General features: G+C 54.2%; 1 protein-coding gene across 1 annotated transcript; it reads left to right on the forward strand.

The window, feature by feature from the left end:
- On the forward strand, window positions 1-27017 carry LOC144740200 (uncharacterized). Its single transcript, XM_078623054.1, has 9 exons — window positions 1-75; window positions 892-1028; window positions 9759-9914; window positions 10723-10852; window positions 11651-12891; window positions 18027-20535; window positions 21471-21538; window positions 23662-23758; window positions 25298-27017. Exons 1-9 carry the CDS (start codon window positions 1-3, stop codon window positions 25421-25423), a joined length of 4539 nt encoding a protein of 1512 aa, XP_078479180.1. The 3' UTR covers window positions 25424-27017.
- The last annotated feature ends 189 nt before the right edge of the window (window positions 27018-27206 follow it).

Genomic DNA, 27206 nt, shown 5'->3' on the forward strand with positions numbered 1-27206 from the left:
ATGGCGGTGACTTCCGTGGGGGGGCAGCCACCCTCGCTGGGCTCCCACAATTCCCCGGAGCAAGCGGCAGCAATGGTGCATTGTGGGGGTCGGTCGATGGAGTCACGTGGAGAGGAGGCCATAGAACTGGATCGACGTGCATCAATGGACTCTCCCGAATGCTCGCCTACATTCTCACCTGAAGACTCGCCCGCACGTGCAGCTCACGATGAAGCTGAAGGATTGAATCATCACTCATCTACACGTTCACCTCTCCACTCACTTCGCGATGAACACGAACAATTGAATGAACGCTCACCCACCTACTCACCTGAATACTCGCCTACACACTCGCCCGACTATTCAACTCCCCACTTACCTGAACGCTCACTTACCCACTCGCCTCACAGTGAAGCAGAAGGTTTGAACAAGCGGACACCCGAACATTCACATGCTAGTTCACCTGCACCACGTAGCGAACACTCGTGTACGCACTCACCCGCGCGCTCACTTGCACCACGCTCACCTGCACACGACAGTGACCCCTCACCGGAGCGTCTGCGCGCTCTCTCGCACACAGAGGACTCCCACTCCCCGGGTCTCTCTCCCCAGAGACTCTTCGCTCTCCCGCACTCCCCCTCTTCTCCCCTCTGCTTTCCATCCCTCTCTGTCTCCAGTCTCTTTTGCGGTCCCCGTGTCTCCCCTGGTCACTGTCTGTCTCCCTGTCTCTCTCCAACCTCCCGTGTTTCCCCTGACCTCTCTATGTCTCGCTGCGTCTCTCCAGCCTCCCGAAGCTCCCCTAATCTCGCTGCGTGTCGCAGTCTCTCCCCCGGTGTCCCCGCGTCTCCCTCGGTCTCCCCACGCGTCCCCGCGTCTCCCCACGTCACCCGCGTCTCGAGTCTCCGCCAACAGCAGCAGCAGCCGCCCCCCGCCTCTGCGGCGGCCATGCTGAGCGGCGGACTGCAACGTATGCCGGCCATCGTGAACCTCCTTCTCGTCCTCCTGAAGCGGCGCGGGGAGGAGATGGGGCCATGGGCAGCTGCCCTGAGGTAGGTCGGTTGAACACGTAAGAAGGCGTCCGTCCGCGACCAATGTTGTCCATAATACAGTTTTTTTTTTTGGGTTAGATCGCGTAAATAAAAATGTGTGTCGTTAAAACCGCCACCACCCGACACAGCCAATTAGTGAAGGTTTTGTCACGTAAACAGAACGTGGCCAATTCGTTACTCGTACAGCACGCGCCGGTGTGTTGGAGAGTAAATCCACAACATTTGTAAATGTAAATGATGTGGATTTACTCTCCAACACACCGGTGTGCTGTACTAGTGTAATAAACGACTGGACCACGATGTCTGTCCCAGTGTCCTTTATTATTCGGTTCGTGCTGTACACCCACACGGCTGTCTTTACTCTGTAGCTTCTCCACGGTGCTGACTCCAATGTCGGCCCGATCCACAACAGCAGCTCTGCTGCTGTTTCTCTCACACAGCCCCCCTTGGCTGTACTCGCTGCTGCTCTTCTCCCTCCGCAGCTCTGACAGCTTCTTGCTCTCTCTCTCTCTCCGCAGCTCTTCCTGGCAGTCACACTGCTGCCTCTAACAAGCAGCCCTCTCTCCCTCTCTCTCCGCAGCTCCTCCTGGCAGCCACACCGCTGCCTCTAACACGCAGCCCTCCCGGCTGTCTTCTCTGCAGCTGCACACCACTCCGCAGCTTCCTCTTATCTTCGGGGTTGGCTCCCGATGGCCGTCGGCGCCCCCCCTCTCCACACTCGCCCGCGTGGCCTCACTCTATTCCGCTCACACCCCGACTGCCTTCCCCTTCCGGTTTACCCGCTTAAAGCCCCGAACCTTCCCCCCACGTCACATGACTCCACCCCCCGTGACGTCACATCCGGAAGGTCGCTTACGCCCGCATTACACCACCCTCCCCCGTAGAAAAATCCCAGCCGACCTCGGCTGACCAATAGCAAATCGTAATGCGGCGAACCGAGCTTCCCCCCCTAAAGGACACTAAGCATACAATGTAACAGCAAGAACAACAACAACAACGCAATTAACATCAACGAGCGTACAAAAAGCATGCAATAAATACAAGTGTAAGAAGAAAATAACAAGACAACAACACTCAACGAAACGTAAGCGATTTGGAACGTGTGCGGGTCGCCGGCCCGTCCCGGACGGTCGGCGGCCCACTCGCAGAACGGGAACGCGATGAAAGTCGAGGAACGACAGGGGGTAATCCCCCTGTCGCAGGTGGAAGTCCACCGCCGTCCCGTGTCTCTAAAGAGTTAGTCTTGGGCTTGTCCTGTGACCGTGCCCGCAGCTGGGTCGGAAGCGCTGCAGGGCTCGAAGGTCCCGCAGACCTGGCAGGCGTCCTCCGAGCAGGGCCCCTCGTCCCCCGCAATGTCACGGCCGGCCTGTCTGGAACAGGTACGACAGGCGCTCTAGCAAAATCAATGGACGCAGGCAGGGGAGAGTCAGCAGCAACAGACCCCGGCAAGGCAACATTGGGGGATGACGCATCATGTAAGGGAGCAACATATGGTTTCAAGCGCGACGTATGCACAACCCAGCGACGAGACCCAATCTGGACGCGTGCTGTCTGTGGGTTGGGAACCGCAATGAGGCGTACGGGACCATGCCAGGGTTTGTGCAATTTCGGCGAGGTCCCCGGACGTACCTGTGGACAATGAAGCCAGGCTAGGTCCCCAACCTTCCAAGGGCACTCCCCCTCAGACCGTCGCGCATATCGCTCGTTCCGGGCCTGGGCTTTGGCCGTAGCCACGCGGGCATTCTCCCGCGCCTCCGTGACTCGGCGAACCGTGTCCTGAATGTATTCAGGAAGTGGTTTCCGAGGTCCCTTCACCCCAGTTCCCAATTGCACATCCACCGGCGGCACGTTTTCCCGACCATACATAAGGTAAAACGGCGAATATCCTGTAGCCGCATGAGGCGTCATCCTGTACGCCGAAAGCACCCCGGGGATGTGCAGATCCCAATCTGATTGTTGTTCACTCACGGTATGGCAAAGCATGGCAGACAATGTCCTGTTCAGCCGTTCAACCATACCATCCGTCTGCGGATGGTATGGGGATGTCCGTACTTTCTTAGTCCCAAGGCCCGCGCACACTTCCGCCAATAATTTAGAAGAGAAATTCCTGCCCTGGTCCGTGAGGAGTCTCTCAGGCGCCCCCTTATCCATAATATACCCAAACAAAAAGGCGTCGGTAATGGCCGCGGCCGACTGATCGGGCAACGGCCAGGCCATCGGCCAACGGGAGAGGTACTCAACCCCTACCAGCAAATATTTATTACCCCTCGCCGATGGTGGAAAAGGTCCCAATATGTCCAGTGCCACCAATTCATTGACTCGAGACACCTGAATCGACTGGAGAGGCGGCACGTAAGGATGTTTCGGCGGCTTACGTTGTGCACACGCAGGGCACGCGCGCACGTGCCCTACGACATCTGTCGCCATGCCGTGCCAAAAATAATGACGTTGCAACGTCAACAAGGTCTTCTGCACCCCTAAATGTAAGAGAGTGTCACAATGGAGGGTTCTAATCAACTCGAACCGCAAGGACGTTGGTACCACCAGGCGCCAACGTTCCTGGAACCCCTCCCGCCACATAAGCAGACCATCTCGGAGAGCGGTTTGCGGCCCCACAACCGTACTCGGACTCCCATTGTCCTTAGCAGACCGCTTCCGCAAGGACACCAATGACTCATCCATCATCTGTTCCCGGATCCAGACAGACCGCGGCAGATTCAAAACCCCGTCAGCCGGTCCCGGTTCCATCGGAGTGTCCGACTTCTCGACGGCCAACGTGAGCGGCTGAGGGGGGTTTGGAATCGGCGAACACCTATGCGTCCCCGACTCACATTTACAAGGGCCGCGCCGCGGTAATCTGGAAAGTGCGTCAGCGTTCGCATGGCGCACACCCTTCCGATGTTGAATTTGGAAGGAAAATTCCTGTAGCGTGTCCAACCAACGTGCCAACTGTCCGGATGGCTGGTCAATTTTAAGGGCATATTGCAAGGCCGCATGATCCGTACGCACAATAAAAGAACGACCGTAGAGGTATGGTCGAAATTGCCGTAGGAAAAAAAAACCGCCAATAGTTCTCTGCGAGTGACACAGTAGCGGGTTTCCGCAGGAGACAAGACTCGGCTACCATACGCCACGACACGCTCTACACCCCCTTTAGACTGTGATAACACCGCCCCAATACCTGTGTCACTCGCGTCCGTATCAAGAATGAATGGGTGATCGAAATCGGGATAATCCAATGTTGGGGCCGTGGCCAATAGATCACGCAGACTCCGAAAGGCCGCCTCCTCCGGCTGTCCCCAAACAAACTTCCGTCCTTTACCCGTAAGGAGATGCAAAGGCCTCGCAATCGTCGCAAAACCCGGCACGAATCTTCGGTAATACGAGGCAAATCCCAAAAACCGCCGAACATCCCCCACGGTGGCCGGAGTCGGCCAATCCCGGACGCACGCCGTCTTTTCCGGATCCGTGGACACTCCCTCAGCGCTCACAATGTGCCCCAAATAGCGGACGGACCGTTGCAGTAGGTGACATTTCTTTGGTTTGAATTTCAATTTGGCAGAACGCATCCTCGTGAACACTGTCTCCAGCCGCGTCAAATGTTCATCGAATGTGCGGCTGAAGACAATGATATCGTCCAAATATATAAGACATGTCTCCCACTGCAACCCCGTCAAAACGAGCTCCATCAATCTTTGAAATGTAGCAGGGGCCGCATTCAATCCCATCGGGAGACAGTTGAATTGAAATAACCCCTGAGGCGTACGGAATGCGGTTTTCTCCCGTGAGGACTCGTCAAGGGGAAGCTGCCAAAATCCCGAAGAGAGGTCCAGTGTGGAAAAGAACTTAGCCCCCGACAATGCGTCGAGGGAGTCATCCATACGCGGCAGAGGGTACGCATCTGCCACCGATATCTTATTCAATTTGCGGAAATCAACACAAAATCGCAATTTGCCATCCTTCTTCTTAACCAAGACGACTGGAGCGCCCCATGGGCTGTTAGATGGCGATATAATGTCCGCAGCCAACATGTCTTCCACTGCCCCCCGTACGTGTTCTCGCTCCGCAGGACTCATCCGATGCGAATTTAATCGAATAGGGGCAGCATCGCCCGTCTCAATGTGATGGTAAAGCAAGGAAGTGCGGCCCAAATCCAAATCATCGGAGCTGAACACATCGGAATATGTCAACAACAATTTACGCAGCGCACCACGTTGCTCCATGGACAGGGAAGAATTTTCGTCACATAATTGAGCAACCCAACGATCATCCGAACTCCTTGGCTCGGAAACCCCAGCAACAACTCCCCGGCTATGTGGACAATCATGGGTCGCAAACGCCGTAGTGGCATGTGCCACAACCGTACCGGCCGGGACACGGACGTTTTCTCCCCCCGCATTAAGCACCTGTAAAAACGGTAATTGATCCGGCCGGACGATGGTCTGTGCCCCCACTAACGCCAACCCGGTTGTTATCGTGGCGGACGGTGACAACAAGACCCCTACTGCTCCTAGCCGATCAGGCAGGGGCTTCCGATACCGCAAGGGTATAAGCATCTGTGTACCAGGTGGGATGTCCACAGATGCGACGGACAGCGCCTGCACTTGTACGGCCGAAGCAGGTCGCCCCCAGGGCGACGGCAGAAACGAGATTTGACGGCCCCCCGGCAGTTCAATACAATTCTCATTGATTTTGATCAAAATGGGCATCTTAGCCAAAAAATCGGTGCCTAACAAACAAGGAACCGCCAAAGATCTCGATATCAACACAACACCCGAGGCCGACACATCCCCAATAGATATCTTAGCATCCACCTGACCCACGATGCCCATGCTACCCCCGTTCGCAGCGACGCACGACCCATAAACCGGACGCACAGCCCCCGACGGAATGCCCAACAGATGGAAAATGACATCCGATATAATAGTCGCAGACGCCCCCGAGTCGACCAAAATGCGCACGTCCACACCTTGTATGGACCCCGGTACAGTGGACGAACCCGTAGCGGCCGCGACAACTCTCCGTGCCAATTTGCGCCACTGCGTAACTGAATGACAAGGCCCCGTCGATGGCCTTTCTTTAACAACAACAATAGGATCGCGCAACACAGGTGGTGGGTGAGGTGGAAAGCCTTGCCGAGTGTCTGGTGCGTGCCGACATGCCTGTTTCGGAGGATCTTTAGCCGACTTGACCGGTGCCGAGGCCTCCTGCTGCGGCGGAGCCGGGAAGCGGGCCCAGCAGTCTCTGGCGTAGTGGCCCCTACGCCCGCAGCGGAAACATTCGGCCTCGTTGCGCCGAAGCGCAGGCCTCGCCTCCTGACGGCCCCGTTCTGGTAGCACCGCGCGCGGTCTCGGCCCGCCGCGTCCCGTCCATGGAGCGGAGGCGGCCGTCAGTTGTTGAGGGCCCCGGTCATCCGGAACATAGACGGCCTGCGCAGGGTTCCACCCCAGCGCATCCCCATCTTTGACGGGCCCCCCCGTCCACGCCGTCACTTGTTTCCAGCGACGGAGGTTGAATTGCGCATCGAGACACTTAGCAGCCGTCCGGGAAGTTAGCTTCTCATGCCCACACACAGGCATGGGGATCCCTAGATCCCGAGACAGCTCCAACATTTTCCCTAATATGAGAGGCTCGAGCAGGTCCTGTGGCGTCTCAGGATAAGCTGCCATGGCCAGCTCCAGCACCGCACCCCTGAACGCCACGGGCGACTCCTCTGGTGCTCGTTGTCGTTGAGCGAATCGCCGATGCGCATCATCTGGTGGCTCATAAGCATCGGCCATTTCTTGAAAAACACCACATAAAGTTGCCTTCTTATCGGTCGTTATGGAACGGAAGAATCGGACAGATTCGTCGTCCAGGAGAGTCGGTAACACCTCCAAAGCCTCCGCATCGGTCCATCTTGCTGTGCGTACCGCCGCCAAGAAGCGGCAGGCGAACGCGCTCCAGTCCCCACCGACGGAAAATTCTTTAACCGTTGTAAGGTGGCGACTCCGACTCCTCTTCCCGCCGTCTTCCAATGGTGGTGGTTGTGGTGGCAAATTCAAAATGGCGTCGGCCCGCGGCGTGGCCAAGATGGCGGTTTGGCGCCACGGAGCGCGCAAAATGGCGGCCTCTTGCCGCGTGGGCAATGGCGGCGGCAGGACAGGCAACGTGGCGGCCCGCGGAGCACCACTTGCATCATCCATCGTCCCTGGCGCGACGAGATGGCATAGATGCGCCAGGACGTCCTTAAGTGCCTCCAGTTGTACCGCCATCGCTTGCCATCGTTGATCCGCGTCTGATGATGTCGACGGACCCGCCACCGCGCCAACATCCTCCACTCCCGTTCCCGTGGTCGCCTCAGCCGGGCTCTCCTCCACCACCCCAACAGGATCCGTGGTTGGAGGGAGTTCGTCGTCGTCGGACGAAGAAGCCGATGCAGGCGCCGGATTAACTTTCTTCCTCACTTGTTTCGACATGCCGTTGCACTTCCGACACCAGTGTAATAAACGACTGGACCACGATGTCTGTCCCAGTGTCCTTTATTATTCGGTTCGTGCTGTACACCCACACGGCTGTCTTTACTCTGTAGCTTCTCCACGGTGCTGACTCCAATGTCGGCCCGATCCACAACAGCAGCTCTGCTGCTGTTTCTCTCACACAGCCCCCCTTGGCTGTACTCGCTGCTGCTCTTCTCCCTCCGCAGCTCTGACAGCTTCTTGCTCTCTCTCTCTCTCCGCAGCTCCTCCTGGCAGTCACACTGCTGCCTCTAACAAGCAGCCCTCTCTCCCTCTCTCTCCGCAGCTCCTCCTGGCAGCCACACCGCTGCCTCTAACACGCAGCCCTCCCGGCTGTCTTCTCTGCAGCTGCACACCACTCCGCAGCTTCCTCTTATCTTCGGGGTTGGCTCCCGATGGCCGTCGGCGCCCCCCCTCTCCACACTCGCCCGCGTGGCCTCACTCTATTCCGCTCACACCCCGACTGCCTTCCCCTTCCGGTTTACCCGCTTAAAGCCCCGAACCTTCCCCCCACGTCACATGACTCCACCCCCCGTGACGTCACATCCGGAAGGTCGCTTACGCCCGCATTACACTAGTATACTACACTATACACTACACTATACACTACACTATACACTAGTGCTGTACTAGTATACTACACTATACACTACACTATACACTACACTATACACTAGTGCTGTACTAGTATACTACACTATACACTACACTACTATACACTAGTGCTGTACTAGTATACTACACTATACACTACACTATATACTACACTATACACTACACTATATACTACACTATACACTAGTGCTGTACTAGTATACTACACTATACACTACACTATACACTACACTATACACTAGTGCTGTACTAGTATACTACACTATACACTACACTATACACTACATTATACACTACACTATACACTAGTGCTGTACTAGTATACTACACTATACACTATACATTACACTATACACTAGTGCTGTACCATTACACTACACTACACTAGTGCTGTACTAGTAACTAACTGGCACGTTCTGTTTACGTGAGAAACCTTTCTATCTTGGCTCTGTCGGGTGGTCGCGGGTTTAACGACACATTTATATTTACGCGATCTAACCTAAAAAGCCTGTATTATGCCCTGAGGTAGACACCGAATTTCTTAGTTCCCAGTCTGTACTGCCAATCTTGTCAGTACGGCCTTGACTTGTATCGTCTTTTTACGCTGTTGACCAGGTGACTCGGTGGTAGCCCCAGCGACTCACTAATGGGATGGACATGAGTTCACATCCTGGTTGGGGGGTGGGGTTCACTCGGCCCATCATCATCCCTCCCTCCCTCTCTCCAGGGTCGATAAAATGAGCGACAATGTGTGTGGGCTCCGCCATAGAAACGTGAAATTTCCAGCACCGACTCGGCTGTAAACGGGCGATGATGAGCACCACCAGTGGCCCCACTGAATTGATTGTAATCAATGATTCGCGATCACTGATTCGATAATTGGTTTTTTACCCTTCTATCTGGCAACACAACTGACACCTTTTTTTACAAGGAGTCATGTTTGCATAGACCACAATTCCCTGAAGCCATAATGCAAACAAAAAACACAACTCTGATAATGTATGCACTGTCCTTAAAGTTGATTGGTCCACACCCGAGACAGCTTTCCTTAGAGCCTAGTCTCACATGGGTTGGACCAGATGACGCCAAAAGGCGCACAACTCAAAGACAGCGCACCATTAGAGTATGAGAGCTCGGGGTAAGCATTTACACCATTGGAACCTCATTTGCCAGTAAAACATGATAATTGGTTTTTTACCCTTCTATCTGGCAACAAAACTGACACCTTTTTTACAAGGAGTCATGTTTGCATAGACCACAATACCTGCAGCCATAATGCAAACAAAAAACATAACTCTGATAATGTATGCACTGTCCTTGAAGTTGATTGGTCCACACCCGAGACAGCTTTCCTTAGAGCCTAGTCTCACATGGGTTGGACCAGATGACGCCAAAAGGCGCACAACTCAAAGACAGCGCACCATCATAGTATGAGACCTCGGGGTGAAGCATTTACACCATTGGAACCCCATTTGCCAGTAAAAAAAAAGGTTAAAAAACAATTTTATTTTTTACTAGCAAATGAGGTTCCAATGGTGATCGCTGATTCGTCATCGCCGTCAATAATGCTTAATGATTGCGTCCTCCTTACCTCCCCCCCCCCCCCCCCCTCCACAAGGGAGAGGAAACGTCACCGAGTCGCCCAGCGCCGCCTCGCCTGGGCCCTCAGCAGGCTGCGCGAGACTCGCCAGGCCCTGGACGTCGCCGTGGAGATGGAGCGGCGCAGGGAGGCGGTGGTGAGGCAGCTGGATGAGGTGAGGGGTGGTCCACTTCTGTCTCGCCACGGTGGCTAGGAGATGTTAACGACCTCGACTGGTGTACAGGAGGCCGTGGGCTCGTTCCCGAACCCTGACGATGCCTGCTGCTGTATATTTGGAGTTTGTGTGTCTCTCTCTCTCCGTGGTTGCATGGATTTTTCTCCGGGTCCTCCGGGTTTTTCCCTCCATTTTGAAACATGCGTCCGTGGTATTTGGCTGCTAGAAATTTCCACGTAATGATAAGCCAATTAATTTGTAGCCCGGTCGCTTCTAAAGTAAAAGATAGTTTAGTATGTACGTCGAACTTAGCCAAACGTACGTAGCCAAACGTACGTAGCCAACCGTCTGGAGAGGTCTGCACGGTTTTGCCGTCTCTGCCTCCACGTTTATTTTTGAATCACGGCCGCTGAGCGCCAGGCCAGGCGTGGTGCTAGCCACCGACCCCCTCTTGTGCCGTGCCTACCTTCATAGGTTCCTCTCGCTAACAGCACTTGCCCCAACGGTTTAAGGCTGCACGGGGAATCTTTGTGGGGAGCGGTAGAGTGGCAGTTAAGGCGCCGCGCTAAGAACTTCAGCCACCCCAGTTCGATTCCCACTCACGGCCAACACCAGTAACGATAACCTGAATTGAATCGCTCCTGGGCCTCCTCGAGGTCGACTCAGCCTCGAATGAGTACCTGGTGCGTTGTGCGGTAAACATCAGCGCTGAGGAAACCAAGGCGGTCGAGCGTGGTGCTCGCCAACCCGGCCGTTCGTGTGCCGTGCCGGCCTTCATAGGTGCTGCTGCTACCCGCTAACGGCACTCGCTCCAACGGTCCCTTGAAGGCTACACGGGGGGCCCCCTTTGTCTGTCCCGCGTGCACGTTTGCCGCAGACCCTGGCGCAAGTGGTGCGGTGCTGCAAGAGGAGAGACGCTCATCTCACAGAGCAGAGTCCCACGGTGCAAGCAGAGAAGGTGAAGTATGGAGCGGGGGGAGGGAGGCGGGAGGTGGGGAGGGGAGCAGGACGAAGGGAGGCTTGTGTGGTGACGTGGCTGATCGCGAGCGACGGCGTTCGTTGCGCGCACGAAGCGCTTGCCAACAATTGAACCGCAACAACTCACGGATCTGGTCAAGGAGCATGAACCACCATCGCTCGAACTGCGGTCGTCATACTCGCAGAGCGGCCTTCGGCTCGCTCATCGAACAAAGACGGCCATTGCGTAGCGCGGCGCTTTCAGACGCGCTGCTTCTGCGGCCGTCTGGAACGCTCTTCCGATAATTAGGAAGCCGCTGGAGCTGTGCACTTAAATCATCTGGATTTAAAACGAATTTCTTTAGGACTGCTTTTTTGTGTTTAGATTGTTGCTGCTTCCCCCGCACCTCCGATTAGCACGGCTGGCTACGTACAAATGCGAAAGAAGTTCAACATGCGGGCGAGGACTCGGGTGAAACACGTCGCTTATCTAATCGCAAAATTGCGATTGCGACAATTGTTCTCCCGACCTCGCCGGGCGAATCGAGCCGTGTCTACGGTAATAATCGGAGCGCTGTCAAACGCTCGCACGCCGCGCGGACGATTCCATTTTGTTTGGCTGTGTGTCAGAGGTCGTGGGGGGGAGGGGGGGGAGGCCTTCTCGACGACATAGATGTGGGTAAGTGCCTTACGTGGCCTAGCCCCCGAGACAGCAATTGCTGTGAATCTCTGACTGCGCAAATGCGCGCGTTAAGTCCGCGTTAACGCTCAGGGTTTCGCGTCTCTTTTGATTGTGAAGCAGGCAGCGGAGCCGAACCACGGCACAGGGACCCAGAGTGACTCGGAGGTGGTGGAGCGTGGGGACGACATGGAGACGGAGAGAGACTCGGACGTGGCGGTGGTGGTGGAGGAGGAGGAGGAGAGAGACTCCGAGTTCGTGGAGGAGAGACATTCAGAGGTTGAGGAGAGAGTTGGGTGGAAGGAGGAGAGAGACCTGGTGGTGGAGGAGAGAGACCAGTTGAAGGAGGAGACAGACCAGTTGAAGGAGGAGACAGACCAGTTGAAGGAGGAGAGAGAGCAGTTGAAGGAGGAGAGAGACCAGTTGAAGGAGGAGAGAGATGGGTGGAAGGAGGAGAGAGACCTGGTGGTGAAAGAGAGAGACCGGTTGAAGGAGGAGAGAGATGGGTGGAAGGAGGAGAGAGAGCAGTTGAAGGAGGAGAGAGACTCTGTAGTGAAGGAGAGAGATGGGTGGAAGGAGGAGAGAGACTCTGTAGTGGAGGAGAGAGACCAGTTGGTGGAGGAGAGAGACCAGTTGAAGGAGGAGAGAGACTCTGTAGTGAAGGAGAGAGACTCTGTAATGAAGGAGAGAAACCTGGTGGTGGAGGAGAGAGATGGGTTGAAGGAGGAGCGAGACCAGTTGAAGGAGGAGAGAGACCTGGTGGTGGAGGAGCGAGACGGGTTGAAGGAAGAGAGAGATGGGTTGAAGGAGGAAAGAGACTCTGTAGTGAAGGAGAGAGACTCTGTAGTGAAGGAGAGAAACCTGGTGGTGGAGGAGAGAGACCGTCTGAAGGAGAAGAGAGACTCTGTAGTGAAGGAGAGAGCTGGGTTGAAGGAGGAGAGAGACCGTTTGAAGGAGGAGAGAGACTCTGTAGTGAAGGAGAGAGACTCTGTAGTGAAGGACAGAAACCTGGTGGTGGAGGAGAGAGACCGTTTGAAGGAGAAGAGAGACTCTGTAGTGAAGGAGAGAGCTGGGTTGAAGGAGGAGAGAGACCGTTTGAAGGAGGAGAGAGACTCTGTAGTGAAGGAGAGAGACCAGTTGAAGGAGGAAAGAGACCGGGTGGTGGAGGAGAGAGACCGTGAGGTGAAGGAGAGGGAGGCGGTGGAGAGGGGTGGACGCGCTCGGGTCGAGGAGCTGAAGAGGCTGCTGCACACAGAGGAGGCCGCCCGGGACCAGGCCGTGCAGATGGAGGCCTCGATGCGGGAAACACTTCGCCTCCGGGAGGAGGAGATGACATCGCTGCGACAGGAGCACGAGCAACGGTGAGATAAGCGGGGGTGGGGGGCGGACGCGGAGAGATTCGAGAGAACGCGGGGAGATGGTGGGAGGCGTGGTGAGGCAAGGGGAGACGCAGAGATAACACGGAGAAATCGGTTGTTCAACTAAAACTAGAAACTATTTTGAATGTTTGTTTTACCAGGTTAGGCCCGCTGAGCCGTATAGCTCTTTTGAAGAAGGCTATCGCATATGGTAGCTCAATTTAGTGGCTTATCATTTGGGAATTTATAGCAGCCAAATACTATTCAAAGTTTATTCTAAATGTGGAGGGTAAAACCGGTGGACCCGGAAGCAAATCCACGCGACCACGGGGAGAACACGCAAACTCCAGACGTACATCGGGCGTCAGGGTTGGGATTAAATCCACAACCTCCTGTATACCAGGCGAGGTGATGCTCGGACAAATGGGAGAGATACGGAGACATTGGGACACATGGGGAGACTTGGGGAGATACCGGGAGCTATACACACACTTGTAGATCCTCATTCACACACAAACAAAGACACAGATCCCCTGTGTAGCCTACATAGGCTTTTGGGGCAAGTGCTATAAGCGTGCACCTATGAAGGCCGGCACAGCACTTGAAGGGGAAGGTGGCCAACACTACGCCTGGCGGTCTTTGTCTCCCCATTGCAGCTTCGTATGGAACGATAGACTAGGAAACTTCCGACACAGCAGCATTACACAGCCGATGAAAAGATAATGCTGCTCGACTGATTTGGAGTAAGACCTCTGCCGCCAAACCGGTACTGGTCACAAGCTCACTACCCAGGTGTGGGAGGTCATCGTTTTTCTCCACAACTGCCCCATCATTCACGAGGAGGTGGGGTATTTTACTGCATAAAATGCCCGGGTAGATGCGTTATGTTCGGTGGGAATGATAGTGCAAAGACGACTTGACATATTTTTCTTGAGATGGTTTATTTAATGAAGACACATTCACTCGAACAGGCGGAGACCCCACTGCAACTGCCCCAAGTCTGATAATTGTTTTTTTACCCTTTTATCTGGCAACAAAACTGACACCTTTTTTTAACAAGGAGCCATGTTTGCATTGACCACAATACCTGCGGTCGGAATGCAAACAAAAAAAAACACAACTCTGATAATGTATGCACTGTCCTTGAAATTGATTGGTCCACACCCGAGACAGCTTTTCTTAGAGCCTAGTCTCACATGGTGTTGTTAAAAAGGTGTCAGGTTTGTTGCCAGATAAAAGGGTAAAAAAACAATTATCATATTTTGATACTGGCAAAGGAGGTTCCAATGGTGCCCCAAGTCTCCCGCACATCTCCCTTATATACGGACTGAGGCTACGCCCCCCCTTCCGGAACCTTCTTGCTGACTGGACGCTCGCTCCACCAGCAGACTCTACCGTCGTCTTCCCTCGCCACCAGTCCCTTCGTCCCGCAAGCTGACTCCCCTGTCATTACTTCCCATGGCCACCAATCCCTTCGTCCCACAAGCTGACTCCCCTGTCATTACCTCGCGTGGCCCACAGTCCCTTCGTCCCGCAAGCTGACTCCCCTGTCATTACTTCCCATGGCCACCAATCCCTTCGTCCTGCAGGCTGACTCCCCTGTCATTACCTCCCGTGGCCACCAGTCCCTTCGTCCTGCAAGATGACTCTCCTGTCATTACCTCCCGTGGCCACCAGTCCCTTCGTCCCGCAAGCTGACTCCCCTGTCATTACCTCCCGTGGCCCATAGTCCCTTCGTCCTGCAAGCTGACTCCCCTGTCATTACCTCCCGTGGCCCACAGTCCCTTCGTCCTGCAAGCTGACTCCCCTGTCATTACTTCCCATGGCCACCAATCCCTTCGTCCCACAAGCTGACTCCCCTGTCATTACCTCGCGTGGCCCACAGTCCCTTCGTCCCGCAAGCTGACTCCCCTGTCATTACTTCCCATGGCCACCAATCCCTTCGTCCCGCAAGCTGACTCCCCTGTCATTACCTCCCGTGGCCACCAGTCCCTTCGTCCTGCAGGCTGACTCCCCTGTCATTACCTCCCGTGGCCACCAGTCCCTTCGTCCTGCAAGATGACTCTCCTGTCATTACCTCCCGTGGCCACCAGTCCCTTCGTCCCGCAAGCTGACTCCCCTGTCATTACCTCCCGTGGCCCATAGTCCCTTCGTCCTGCAAGCTGACTCCCCTGTCATTACCTCCCGTGGCCCACAGTCCCTTCGTCCTGCAAGCTGACTCCCCTGTCATTACCTCCCGTGGCCACCAGTCCCTTCGTCCTGCAAGCTGACTCTCCTGTCATTACCTCCCGTGGCCACCAGTCCCTTCGTCCCGCAAGCTGACTCCCCTGTCATTACCTCCCGTGGCCCATAGTCCCTTCGTCCTGCAAGCTGACTCCCCTGTCATTACCTCCCGTGGCCCACAGTCCCTTTGTCCTGCAAGCTGACTCCCCTGTCATTACCTCCCGTGGCCACCAGTCCCTTCGTCCTGCAAGCTGACTCTCCTGTCATTACCTCCCGTGGCCACCAGTCCCTTCGTCCTGCAAGATGACTCCCCTGTCATTACCTCCCGTGGCCACCAATCCCTTCATCCTGCAAGCTGACTCCCCTGTCATTACCTCCCGTGGCCACCAGTCCCTTCGTCCTGCAAGATGACTCCCCTGTCATTACCTCCCGTGGCCACTAGTCCCTTCGTCCTGCAAGCTGACTCCCCTGTCATTACCTCCCGTGGCCACCAGTCCCTTCGTCCTGCAAGATGACTCCCCTGTCATTACCTCCCGTGGCCACTAGTCCCTTCGTCCTGCAAGCTGACTCCCCTGTCATTACCTCCCTTGGCCACCAGTCCCTTCGTGCCGCAAGCTGATTCCCCTGTCATTGCCTCCCGTGGCCACTAGTCCCTTCGTCCTGCAAGCTGACTCCCCTGTCATTACCTCCCGTGGCCACCAGTCCTTTCGTCCTGCAAGATGACTCCCCTGTCATTACCTCCCGTGGCCATCAATCCCTTCATCCTGCAAGCTGACTCCCCTGTCATTACCTCCCGTGGCCACCAGTCCCTTCGTCCTGCAAGATGACTCCCCTGTCATTACCTCCCGTGGCCACTAGTCCCTTCGTCCTGCAAGCTGACTCCCCTGTCATTACCTCCCGTGGCCACCAGTCCCTTCGTCCTGCAAGATGACTCCCCTGTCATTACCTCCCGTGGCCATCAATCCCTTCATCCTGCAAGCTGACTCCCCTGTCATTACCTCCCGTGGCCACCAGTCCCTTCGTCCTGCAAGATGACTCCCCTGTCATTACCTCCCGTGGCCACTAGTCCCTTCGTCCTGCAAGCTGACTCCCCTGTCATTACCTCCCGTGGCCACCAGTCCCTTCGTGCCGCAAGCTGATTCCCCTGTCATTACCTCCCGTGGCCACTAGTCCCTTCGTCCTGCAAGCTGACTCCCCTGTCATTACCTCCCGTGGCCACCAGTCCCTTCGTGCCGCAAGCTGACTCCCCTGTCATTATCTCCCGTGGCCACCAGTCCCTTCGTCCCGCAGGCTGACTCCCCTGACATTACCTCCCATGGCCACCAGTCCCTTCGTCCTGCAAGCTGACTCCCCTGTCATTACTTCCCGTGGCCACCAGTCCCTTCGTCCTGCAAGCTGACTCCCCTGTCATTACCTCCCATGGCCACCAGTCCACTCGCACCGCAGGTAGACTCTACTGCCATTACAATAGTAAGGCCCCACCACTAAGTGGCACAATGCAGGTTCAGCAGTTGAGTTACCAACTCCTGATTGAGCAGCAGTCACCAGATCATCAACACAGAGGGAGTCATCGCTTCACCGCACCCGGGCAGCGGTCAGCCTCCCATTGTACCTGTACCATATAAACTCCACGCAGGAAGGCAAGGATATGAGCACACGGAGACACGGGGGACACGATTGGAAACACAGGGGATAAGATTGAAGACATGGGGGATAAGATTGGAGACACAGAGACACGATTGGAGACACAGAGACACGATTGGAGACACGGGGGACACGATTGGAGACACGGGGGGACACGTTTGGAGACACCAGGGCACACGATTGGAGACACGGGCGACACAATTGGAGATATAGACACAATTGGAGACACAGAGACACGTTTGGAGACACAGAGACATGATTGGAGACAGAGACACGATTGGAGACACAATTGGAGACACAGAGACACGATTGGAGGAACAGAGACACAATTGGAGACGCAGAGACACGATTGGAGACACAGAGACACAATTGGAGACACAGAGACACGATTGGAGACACGGGGGACACAATCAGAGACACAATTGGAGACACAGAGACACGATTGGAGACACAGAGACACGATTGGAGACACCAGGGCACACGATTGGAGACACCAGGGCACATGATTGGAGACACCAGGGCACACGATTGGAGACGCAGAGACACGTTTGGAGACAGAGACACGTTTGGAGACAGAGACACGATTGGAGACACAGAGACACGATTGGAGACACCAGGGCACACGATTGGAGACACCAGGGCACACGATTGGAGACACCAGGGCACACAATTGGAGACGCAGAGACACGATTGGAGACACCAGGGCACACGATTGGAGACACCAGGGCACACGATTGGAGACACCAGGGCACACGATTGGAGACGCAGAGACACGTTTGGAGACAGAGACACGTTTGGAGACAGAGACACGATTGGAGACACAGAGACACGATTGGAGACACCAGGGCACACGATTGGAGACACCAGGGCACACGATTGGAGACACCAGGGCACACAATTGGAGACGCAGAGACACGATTGGAGACACCAGGGCACACGATTGGAGACACCAGGGCACACGATTGGAGACACCAGGGCACACGATTGGAGACACCAGGGCACACGATTGGAGACGCAGAGACACGTTTGGAGACAGAGACACGTTTAGAGACAGAGACACGATTGGAGACACAGAGACACGATTGGAGACACCAGGGCACACGATTGGAGACACCAGGGCACACGATTGGAGACACGATTGGAGACACGGAGACACATATTGGAGACACAGAGACACGATTGGAGACACGGGGGACACGTTTGGAGACACGGGATGATGGTGGACGCTCCGGTTAGCGCGCGCGCTTCTTCGTGTGCCGGGTTCCCTGCAGCCTCCGCGTCGTCCGCGCGGAGACGGAGCGCCTGTCCTGGGAGAAGCGAGCCCTCGAGGCGTGGAGACACAAGACGACGCTGGCGCTCTCTCGCCTCGTCCGCCACGAGACGGCGGACGCGGACACCGCCGGCCACGGCACGCACAGCGCCGCCAACCCCGACGCTCGCATCACGAGCCCCGCCGCACGGACGGGGTACACGGCGGTCGATCACGACGTGCGCGCCTCTGGCCGCACGGCAGCGTACGCGCCCATCTCCGCCGCGTGCGCCGCAACCACGCTCAGCTGCAGCGGCAGCAGCAGCAGCGGCAGCAGCAGCAGCACAGTCGCAATCGGACCTGACGCGGACACAGCCGGCCAGAACGCGTCCATCCACAATTTGCATGACTTGAGCCCCGACAAATACACGCCTGCTGTCCATAACACGCACGCATCCCTCGCTAACGTGGACCAGGCTGTGCCTAACGCACACCACACTATCCCTAGCGCATACCAGATTGTCCCTATTACACGCCAATCTATTGCTAACGCATACCACACTATCCCTAGCGAATACCACACTGTCCTTAACGCACACCAGACTATCCCTAATACACAGCGGTCTATCGCTAACACATACCACACTGTCCCTATTACACACCAGTCTATCGCTAACACATACCACACTATCCCTAACACACACGAGACTGTCCCTAACGCACAGCAGACTATCGCTAACACACACCAGGCTGTCCCTAACACACACCACACTCTCCCTAGCGAATACCACACTATCCCTAACACACACCAGACTATCGCTAACACACACCACACTATCCCTAACGCATACGAGACTGTCCCTAACACACACGAGACTGTCCCTATTACACACCAGGCTGTCCCTATTACACACCACACTATCCCTAGCGAATACCACACTGTCCTTAACGCACACCAGACTTTCCCTAACGCACAGCAGTCTATCGCTAACACATACCACACTATCCCTAACACACAGCAGTCTATCGCTAACGCACAGCAGACTGTCCCTAACGCACAGCAGTCTGTCGCTAACACACACCACACTATCGCTAACACATACCACGCTATCCGTAGCGAATACCAGACTGTTCCTAACGCACACGAGAACATCCCTAACGTCTACCACACGTTCCTTAACACACACCAGACTGTCCCTAACGCACACGAGACTATCCCTAACGCGCAGCAGACTGTCGTTAACACACACGAGACTATCCTTAACACACACCAGACTGTCCCGAACACACACCAGACTGTCCCTAACACACACCAGACTGTCCCTAACGCACACGAGACTATCCCTAACACACACGAGACTGTCCCTAACACACACCAGACTGTCCCTAACGCACACGAGACTATCCCTAACACACACCAGACTGTCCCTAACACACACCAGACTGTCCCTAACACACACCAGACTGTCCCTAACGCACACGAGACTATCCCTAACGCGCAGCAAACTGTCGTTAACACACACGAGACTATCCTTAACACACACCAGACTGTCCCTAACGCACACGAGACTATCCCTAACGCACACCAGACTGTCGCTAACGCACACCAGACTATCCCTAACGCATACCACACTATCCCTAACACACAGCAGTCTATCGCTAACACACACCAGTCTATCCCTAACACACACCACACTGTCCCTATCACACAGCAGTCTATCGCTAACACACACCAGTCTATCCCTAACACACACCACACTGTCCCTATCACACAGCAGTCTATCGCTAACACACACCACACTGTCCCTATCACACAGCAGTCTATCGCTAACACACACCACACTGTCCCTATCACACAGCAGTCTATCGCTAACACACACCACACTGTCCCTATCACACAGCAGTCTATCCCTAACACACACCACACTGTCCCTATCACACAGCAGTCTATCGCTAACACACACCACACTGTCCCTATCACACAGCAGTCTATCGCTAACACACACCACACTGTCCCTATCACACAGCAGTCTATCGCTAACACACACCACACTGTCCCTATCACACAGCAGTCTATCGCTAACGGAGACACGTCCGTCGCCACTCCGCCCCTCTTCAATGTCACCACATCCACCTCCGGCACCGCCACTTGCGCAGCAAACACCCGCAGCCATAACAGACGCATGAGCAGCCCCGCCGTGTCCGTGTCCATCCCCGGCACGACCACCGCCGGCCACGGCACGACCACTGCCGGCCACGGCACGACCACCGCCGGACACGGCACGACCACCGCCGGACACGGCACGACCACCGCCGGACACGGCACGACCACCGCCGGACACGGCACGACCACCGCCGGACACGGCACGACCACCGCCGGACACGGCACGACCACCGCCGGACACGGCACGACCACCGCCGGACACGGCACGACCACCGCCGGACACGGCACGGCCACCGTTGGCTCGCAGGGAAGAGGGGACGAGTGGAGAGGGGAACGAGAACGTGAGCTGAGGAGATACGTGCAGATGGTAACTTTCTCCACGCACGCACGCACGCACACATACATGTACATACATGTACACACACATCAGCACTCACACATACATGTACATACATGTACACACCGAGATATGCACTCGCACGTATACATGTACTCACACATTCATGCACGTAGCCTCAACAGACTTTTGAGGCAAGTGCTGTTAGCGAGTAGCAGCAGCACCTATGAAGGCTACCGGCACTGTGGCACACGAGGTGGTGGGTGGCCAGCACCACGCCCGGCCGCCTTTGTCTCCCCAGTGGCGATGTTTACTGCACACGGCACCAGCTACTCGTCCGTAAGGTTGATTCGACCTCGGGGAAGCTCGGCACCGGTTCAGATGTTCGCCACCGTGTTATTGGTCGTGAGCAGGAATCGAACTGGGATCGTTGGCGCCACCACCGCTCCCCACACTCTCACGCTCACACAAGGCACGTGTGTCTTCTTGGTTCTTTCGGTAAAGTCACGTAGAAGGGAAACAATAAAATAATAAAAATAAAAGATAATAAAATAATTCTCACGAAGTTTCGGCCACAACGCAAGCAGCCGTCATCAGGTGAAGACCAGGTCTGTCGGGGAGACAGCGTCTGTTTTCACTCAGACGCTGTCTCCCCGACAGACCTGGTCTTCACCTGATGACGGCTGCTTGCGTTGTGGCCGAAACGTCGTGAGAATTATTTTATTATGTTTTATTTGATTATTTTTATTGTTTCCATTCTACGTGACTTTACCGAAAGAACCAAGAAGATGAATCCCTGCAGTCACGAAAGCTTTAAATCGAAAAAGTCACGTATACTCGTATAGCCACCCATATACACACACTCAGTGATCGCATAATTGATGATGGTGAGGTGGTGGTGGATGATGATGGTGAGGTGGTCGTGGATGATGATGGTGATGACGTTGATGCTGACGATTTTGCAGCTGTTAAGCCGTTCCCCGGGAATTCCTCTGAGTGGGGAGTTTCAGGAGTCTGGATCCGCTCTGGGCAGGTGAGCATACCATCCCACAACTCACCCTCTCTCCCGCGCAATCAAACATTCGTCCACTCGCTCACCCACACGCTCACCCTCTCTTCCACACAATCGCACGTTCATCCGTTCGCTCACCCAATCGCTCACCCACTCGCTCACCCACTCACACTCTCTTCTCCCACGCAATCACACATTCTTCACTCGCTCACCCTGTAGCACATCAACTCACTCGCAGACCCGTTCACTCGGTAATTCGCTCGACCACAAACTCGCACAATAACTGCTCACCCACCCACTCACTCGCACAAATAACTCGGTCACCCTCTTACATGCCAGCTCACCTACCCACCCACCCACTCAAATACCAATTCACTCATCCACCAAAAAACTCACGTAACCATTCATCGACCTCAACACCAACTTACCCACCCGTTCAGCCACTCGCCATAATAACAACGATCGTGCAAATCTGTAATGCGCCCAATATTTCGCGAACATAAATGACCATAAATGACCACAAGTGAGGCTTGGAGCCAAGCTTGGTGTTACTTGAAAACTCGGAGAAAGACGATGGGGCCATTGAGAAAGAGGTGGGGGCTTGAGGTGTCTGAGGTGTAGATTGATTGCTGCTGTCTGCTGCTGGCTGCTGCTGCTGCTGTAGCTGCTACTGCTGCTGCTACTGCTGCTGCTACTGCTGCTGGCTACTGCTGCTGTCTTCTGCTGCTGGCTGCTGTCTGCTACTCCTGCTGCTGCTGTAGCTGCTGCTGCTGACTGCTGTCTGCTACTACTGCTGCTGCTGTAACTACTGCTGCTGCTGGCTGCTGCTGCTACTGCTGGCTGCTGCTGCTGCTACTGCTGCTGCTGCTGGCTATGGCTGCTGCTGCTGGCTATGGCTGCTGCTGCTGACTGCTGCTGAGAGCTGCTGCTGGCTGCTGTAGCTGCTACTGCTGTAGCTGCTGCTGCTGTAGCTGCTGCTGCTGGCTGCTGCTGACTGCTGCTGCTACTGCTACTGCTGCTGCTGTTGAGAGCTGCTGCTGGCTGCTGTAGCTGCTACTGCTGTAGCTGCTGCTGCTGTAGCTGCTGCTGCTGTAGCTGCTGCTGTCTGCTGCTGCTGCTGGCTGCTGCTGTAGCTGCTGATGACTGCTGCTGTCTGCTGCTGCTGGCTGCTGTAGCTGCTACTACTGTAGCTGCTGCTGCTGTAGCTGCTGCTGCTGCTGTAGCTGCTGCTGCTGGCTGCTGCTGCTGGCTGCTGCTGCTACTGCTGTAGCTGGCTGCTGCTGGCTGCTGCTGCTGTAGCTGCTGCTGTAGCTGCTGGCTACTGCTGCTGCTGCTACTGCTGCTGGCTATGGCTGCTGCTGACTGCTGCTGCTGGCTATGGCTGCTGCTGCTGACTTTTATCTGCTGCTGGCTATGGCTGCTGCTGCTAGCTACTGCTGCTGCTGCTGCGGATGACCCACTTCACTCACTGGTTCACAAGACAAAGACCCCCCGTGTAGCCTTAACAGACTGTTGGGGCAAGTGCTGTTAGCGAGTAGCACCGACAAAGGCCGGCACGGCACGGCACACGAGGAGGTGGGTGGCCAGCACCACGCCCCACCCACTATTGTCTCCCTCGTAGCGATGTTTACTACATACCGCGCCACAGGTACTTATTTAAGGCTGAGTCGACCTAGGGGAGGCCCAGGAACGGTTCCGATCATCGTCACCGGTGTTGGTGACCGTGAGCGGGAATCGAACTCGGGCCGCCGGGTTCGTAGCGTAGCGTAGCGCTAACCACCACTACTCACTCGTTCATTCACCCCCTCACACCCACAACAACAGCCGCCGTTCGCCACTAAGTGATGGCTGGCATCTGCACCGCGTTCACCCACTCGCTCAGTCACTCGCAGCTTCAGTTTTGGCTGAAAAGTGGATTCGAATCCCCGAGCAGCGTCTCCATCAGTGTTGCTCTTGATTGGAAACTCACTTCTCTAGAACTGCTGCATGTGTTTAGTCTGTTGTCCTTCACCCCGCACCTGCCATTTAGCGCGGGTTGGCCACGTACGGTGCGAAAGAAGTTCAACGTGCATTACACGCAAGCGTCCCTGACGCGGTCGTTGTGAACCACCTGTACAAGCACGCATGTTGATTTGTCTCGACAGGGACCCCGCCGACAAGTGTCCACCTCATCAACCTCCTCCTCCCCCGAGTTTTGTCGGAGAGGCCATCTGCTCACCCATTGTCCCTCGCACTTGCAAGGTATGCGTCGCACTGCTGCTGCTAGAGCAGAGGTCGCAACCGGGTACCCGATACCCGTACCCTACCCGATACCCGGCTACCCGTACCCGGCCGGGTACGGGTACCCGTTTGCGACCCTGGTGCGGCCGGGTACGGGTACGGGTAGACCGTGAGTCACTGGTGAGTCACCGTTTGTCACTCGTTTCCCAACGTCTTGTCTCTTCTCACAATTCAAGTTCCTAGAATCAACCCACCCGTGCCTGCAACATGGCTTCATCCCAGAGGTCGCAATCAGGTACCCGATACCCGTACCCGGCCGTACCCGTACCCGGCCGGGTACCCGTACCCGGCCGTATCCATACCCTACCCGTACCCTACCCGTACCCAGCCGGGTACGGGTACGGGTACCCGTTTGCGACCCTGGTGCGGCCGGGTATGGGTACGGGTAAGGAATCAAAACCCGTTTGCGACCTCTGTGCTAGAGTAGATTTGAAGTTTTTTGTGACTGCAAGGATTCATACTCTTTATAGTAATAGGTGTTTACCCTTTCATCTGGTACAAAAACTGACACCTTTATACAAGGGATCATGTTTGCAATAACCACAACACAAGCAGTCAAAATGCAAACAAAAAGAAACAACTCTGATAATGATATGCACTGTCCTTGAAGTTGATTGGTCCACACCCGAGACAGCTTTTCTTAGAGCCTAGTCTCCATTGGTGTTGAACCAGATGACGCTATACCAAACACCCTGTTCAATGGTACCAGGAACGTAGCCCTATTGTTACACGCTTTTATTTAACTCACTCTGTCTGTTGTTGTAAACTTGGTATACTTATGTCATACTGATGACAATACTATATTCTATCATTAAAAATAATACATCTATATTTTTTAAACATTATTTCTTACGTGTTATGTTTCGGCTTGGGTCTAATTGTCCACGCTCAACTGACGTTGGCTGTAATTGGCCACGGTCCCTTACGTTGTGGCAAGCTTCGGGGCCACTTCCTGGAGTGGTGGAGTTCTTCAATTACTAGTACGGTACATTTCATTAAAGTGTGTTTTTAAAAAAGTTTTTTTAAATATTCCATTTTCTTTCCCCACCGGAACGAGGATTCTGCATTTCGATTTAAAGCTTTCGTGACTGTAGAGATTCATCTTCTAATCCTGCATAATGCACGGCCAAACCTCCTACGCATTTCACAAGTAGTGCTAATCGCATATCTGCATTTCCCATAAATATGCTAAATTCCTATTGATATGCAAATTATTTTTTTGTCAAGGCGCTCTTCCCCCCTCCATCCCAGCTTAAATAGACGCTCCAAGCCTGGTGGTGTTCATTCAGACGCTGTCTTCCCGACAGACCTGTTCTCCACCTGAGGACGGCTGCTTGCTTTGTGGCCGAAACGTCGTGAGAATTATTTAATTACGTTTTATTTTTATTACTTTATTATTTCCATTCTACGTGACTTTACCGAAAGAACCAAGAAGAGGTTTCTGCATTCGCGAGAGGGTTTGTCGTACCATCTGCGCGTCTCCCCTGTCCGCGTGCGCAGCCTCCGCACGGCCCCACCGCTCATCCCGCCACTCGCCCCTCCGCCGCAGTGACGCGTCGCTCCAGATCAGCCGGAGGCGGCGTCCGTCAAGCCGGGCGCAGTCACAGAGCCGCGGTGTGGCGCTAACGCAGTCCGCGGCGCGTGAGTCAACCAGGATCAGGACCCGGCTCGCTCGAGATACAATTTTATTCCGGCGTTGTGCAACGCATGACAACACGGTAACAGCCGAGAGCCGTCGTGGTGGGTGTGTAAAGTAACGTAACTTGTAACGTTTAAATTTCGATTTGAAGCTTTCGTGACTGCAGGCATTCATCTTCTTGGTTCTTTCCGTAAAGTCATCACGTAGAAGGGAAGTAATAAAATAATAAAAATAAAACATAATTGAATAATTCTCACGACGTTTCGGCCACAACGCAAGCAGCCGTCCTCAGGTGAAGACCAGGTCTGTCAGACGCTGTCTCCCCGACAGACCTGTTCTTCACCTGAGGGACGGCTGCTTGCGTTGTGGCCGAAACGTCGTGAGAATAATTTTATGTAATATTTTTATTATTTTATTATTTCCCTTCTACGTGACTTTACCGAAAGAACCAAGAAGATTGTAATGTGTACATACGTTGAAAGAATATTTTGCTACCGCTGTACATTTCCGACTTGTTTGAGCTGTCGTTTGTGTGCCCCGGTTGCTTTTGATGAAGAGCTGCAGCATATTCTCGATTATCCGCAGTGATGACGGGGAGGGTGGCTGCGGATAATTCTAATAAGATAACCCGTAAAAACAAAGTTTTCCACTATAAATCCTTTATATGCGTGGCGGCTAGAGTCCTCTCATCCTCTGGCTTGAGATGGCTGCCACCTATGGGTCAGATAATTGTCTGCCAGCATTAAGCAATTGGTAAATAAATATCTATTTATTTTTCTCTAAACAGTGTAACATTTTGGAAAAAAATTTTCACGAAAACGCATTGTCACGCACAACGAGTCTGTGTGGAAAATGTCAGCTCGATTGGATCACGGGAAGTGGGTTAAAAAACGACCGAAAGATTTGCACGGTCCTAAGCAAGCAAGCAAGTGAACTTAATATAAAGGATTTAAAAATAGAACCACCTTTGACGGACCCATGATGCGCGTGTTCATTGATGGTGGCACTTTCCTGCTCCTGCGCAGAAGACTCCGCCCACTGGGCAGAGCCACAGCCAATCAGACATCAATCAAACTCCGCCCCACACCGCTGTAAAGACATTGCAACTACTGTACTGTTGAGGCGATCACGTGGATTTTGGATTAACCGGAGCAACACATTTGTTCGGTGGCTCGTAATGAACATTTCCAAGAATAACAATGAATGTCACTGGTCAACACACTTTTTCTGGCATAAGGTATTCCAACGGTTTGTCAGGTGATTTTGGGGGGGGTGCTGATTCCAAATCTGGCATCAGTTTTTGTCTATCACGTCAGGTTTTTTGAGATATCAAATATTGCATTTTCAATAAAAACTGCAGAAGAAAAATATTAAATGAATGTGGATATCTACATAAAATGATATTATAAACACACTATCCTAAAAACACAGCACCTTATTTTAACACTAAAGCAGTCACTGACTCGCAACAACTTGCAATCATAAGTGACGGAGTTAATTTCGGGTAAAATCAATGAGAATGGGATATGCCGATAGCATAAAAATGAGATGTGATAGAGCAAATCTGAGATCAGATTTGGAATCGGCACCCTGAAATTAGTCTAGAACAGCTGCAAAAGTCCAGGCCAGAAAAAAATGTGTTTTTTTTGTTGACCAGTGTTATCCAACACGCCCGCGCGCGTGCCGAAAAGCCGCAGCCGTGCGGATTTATCCTTAATCAATTACCGAAATGACGAGGTTTTACTGTGTACTCAACAACAGCGGTGATTA

Source organism: Lampetra planeri, unplaced genomic scaffold (assembly GCF_965212315.1).
Source record: "Lampetra planeri unplaced genomic scaffold, kcLamPlan1.2.h2 scaffold_196, whole genome shotgun sequence".
In the NCBI taxonomy this organism is placed as follows: domain Eukaryota; kingdom Metazoa; phylum Chordata; class Hyperoartia; order Petromyzontiformes; family Petromyzontidae; genus Lampetra; species Lampetra planeri.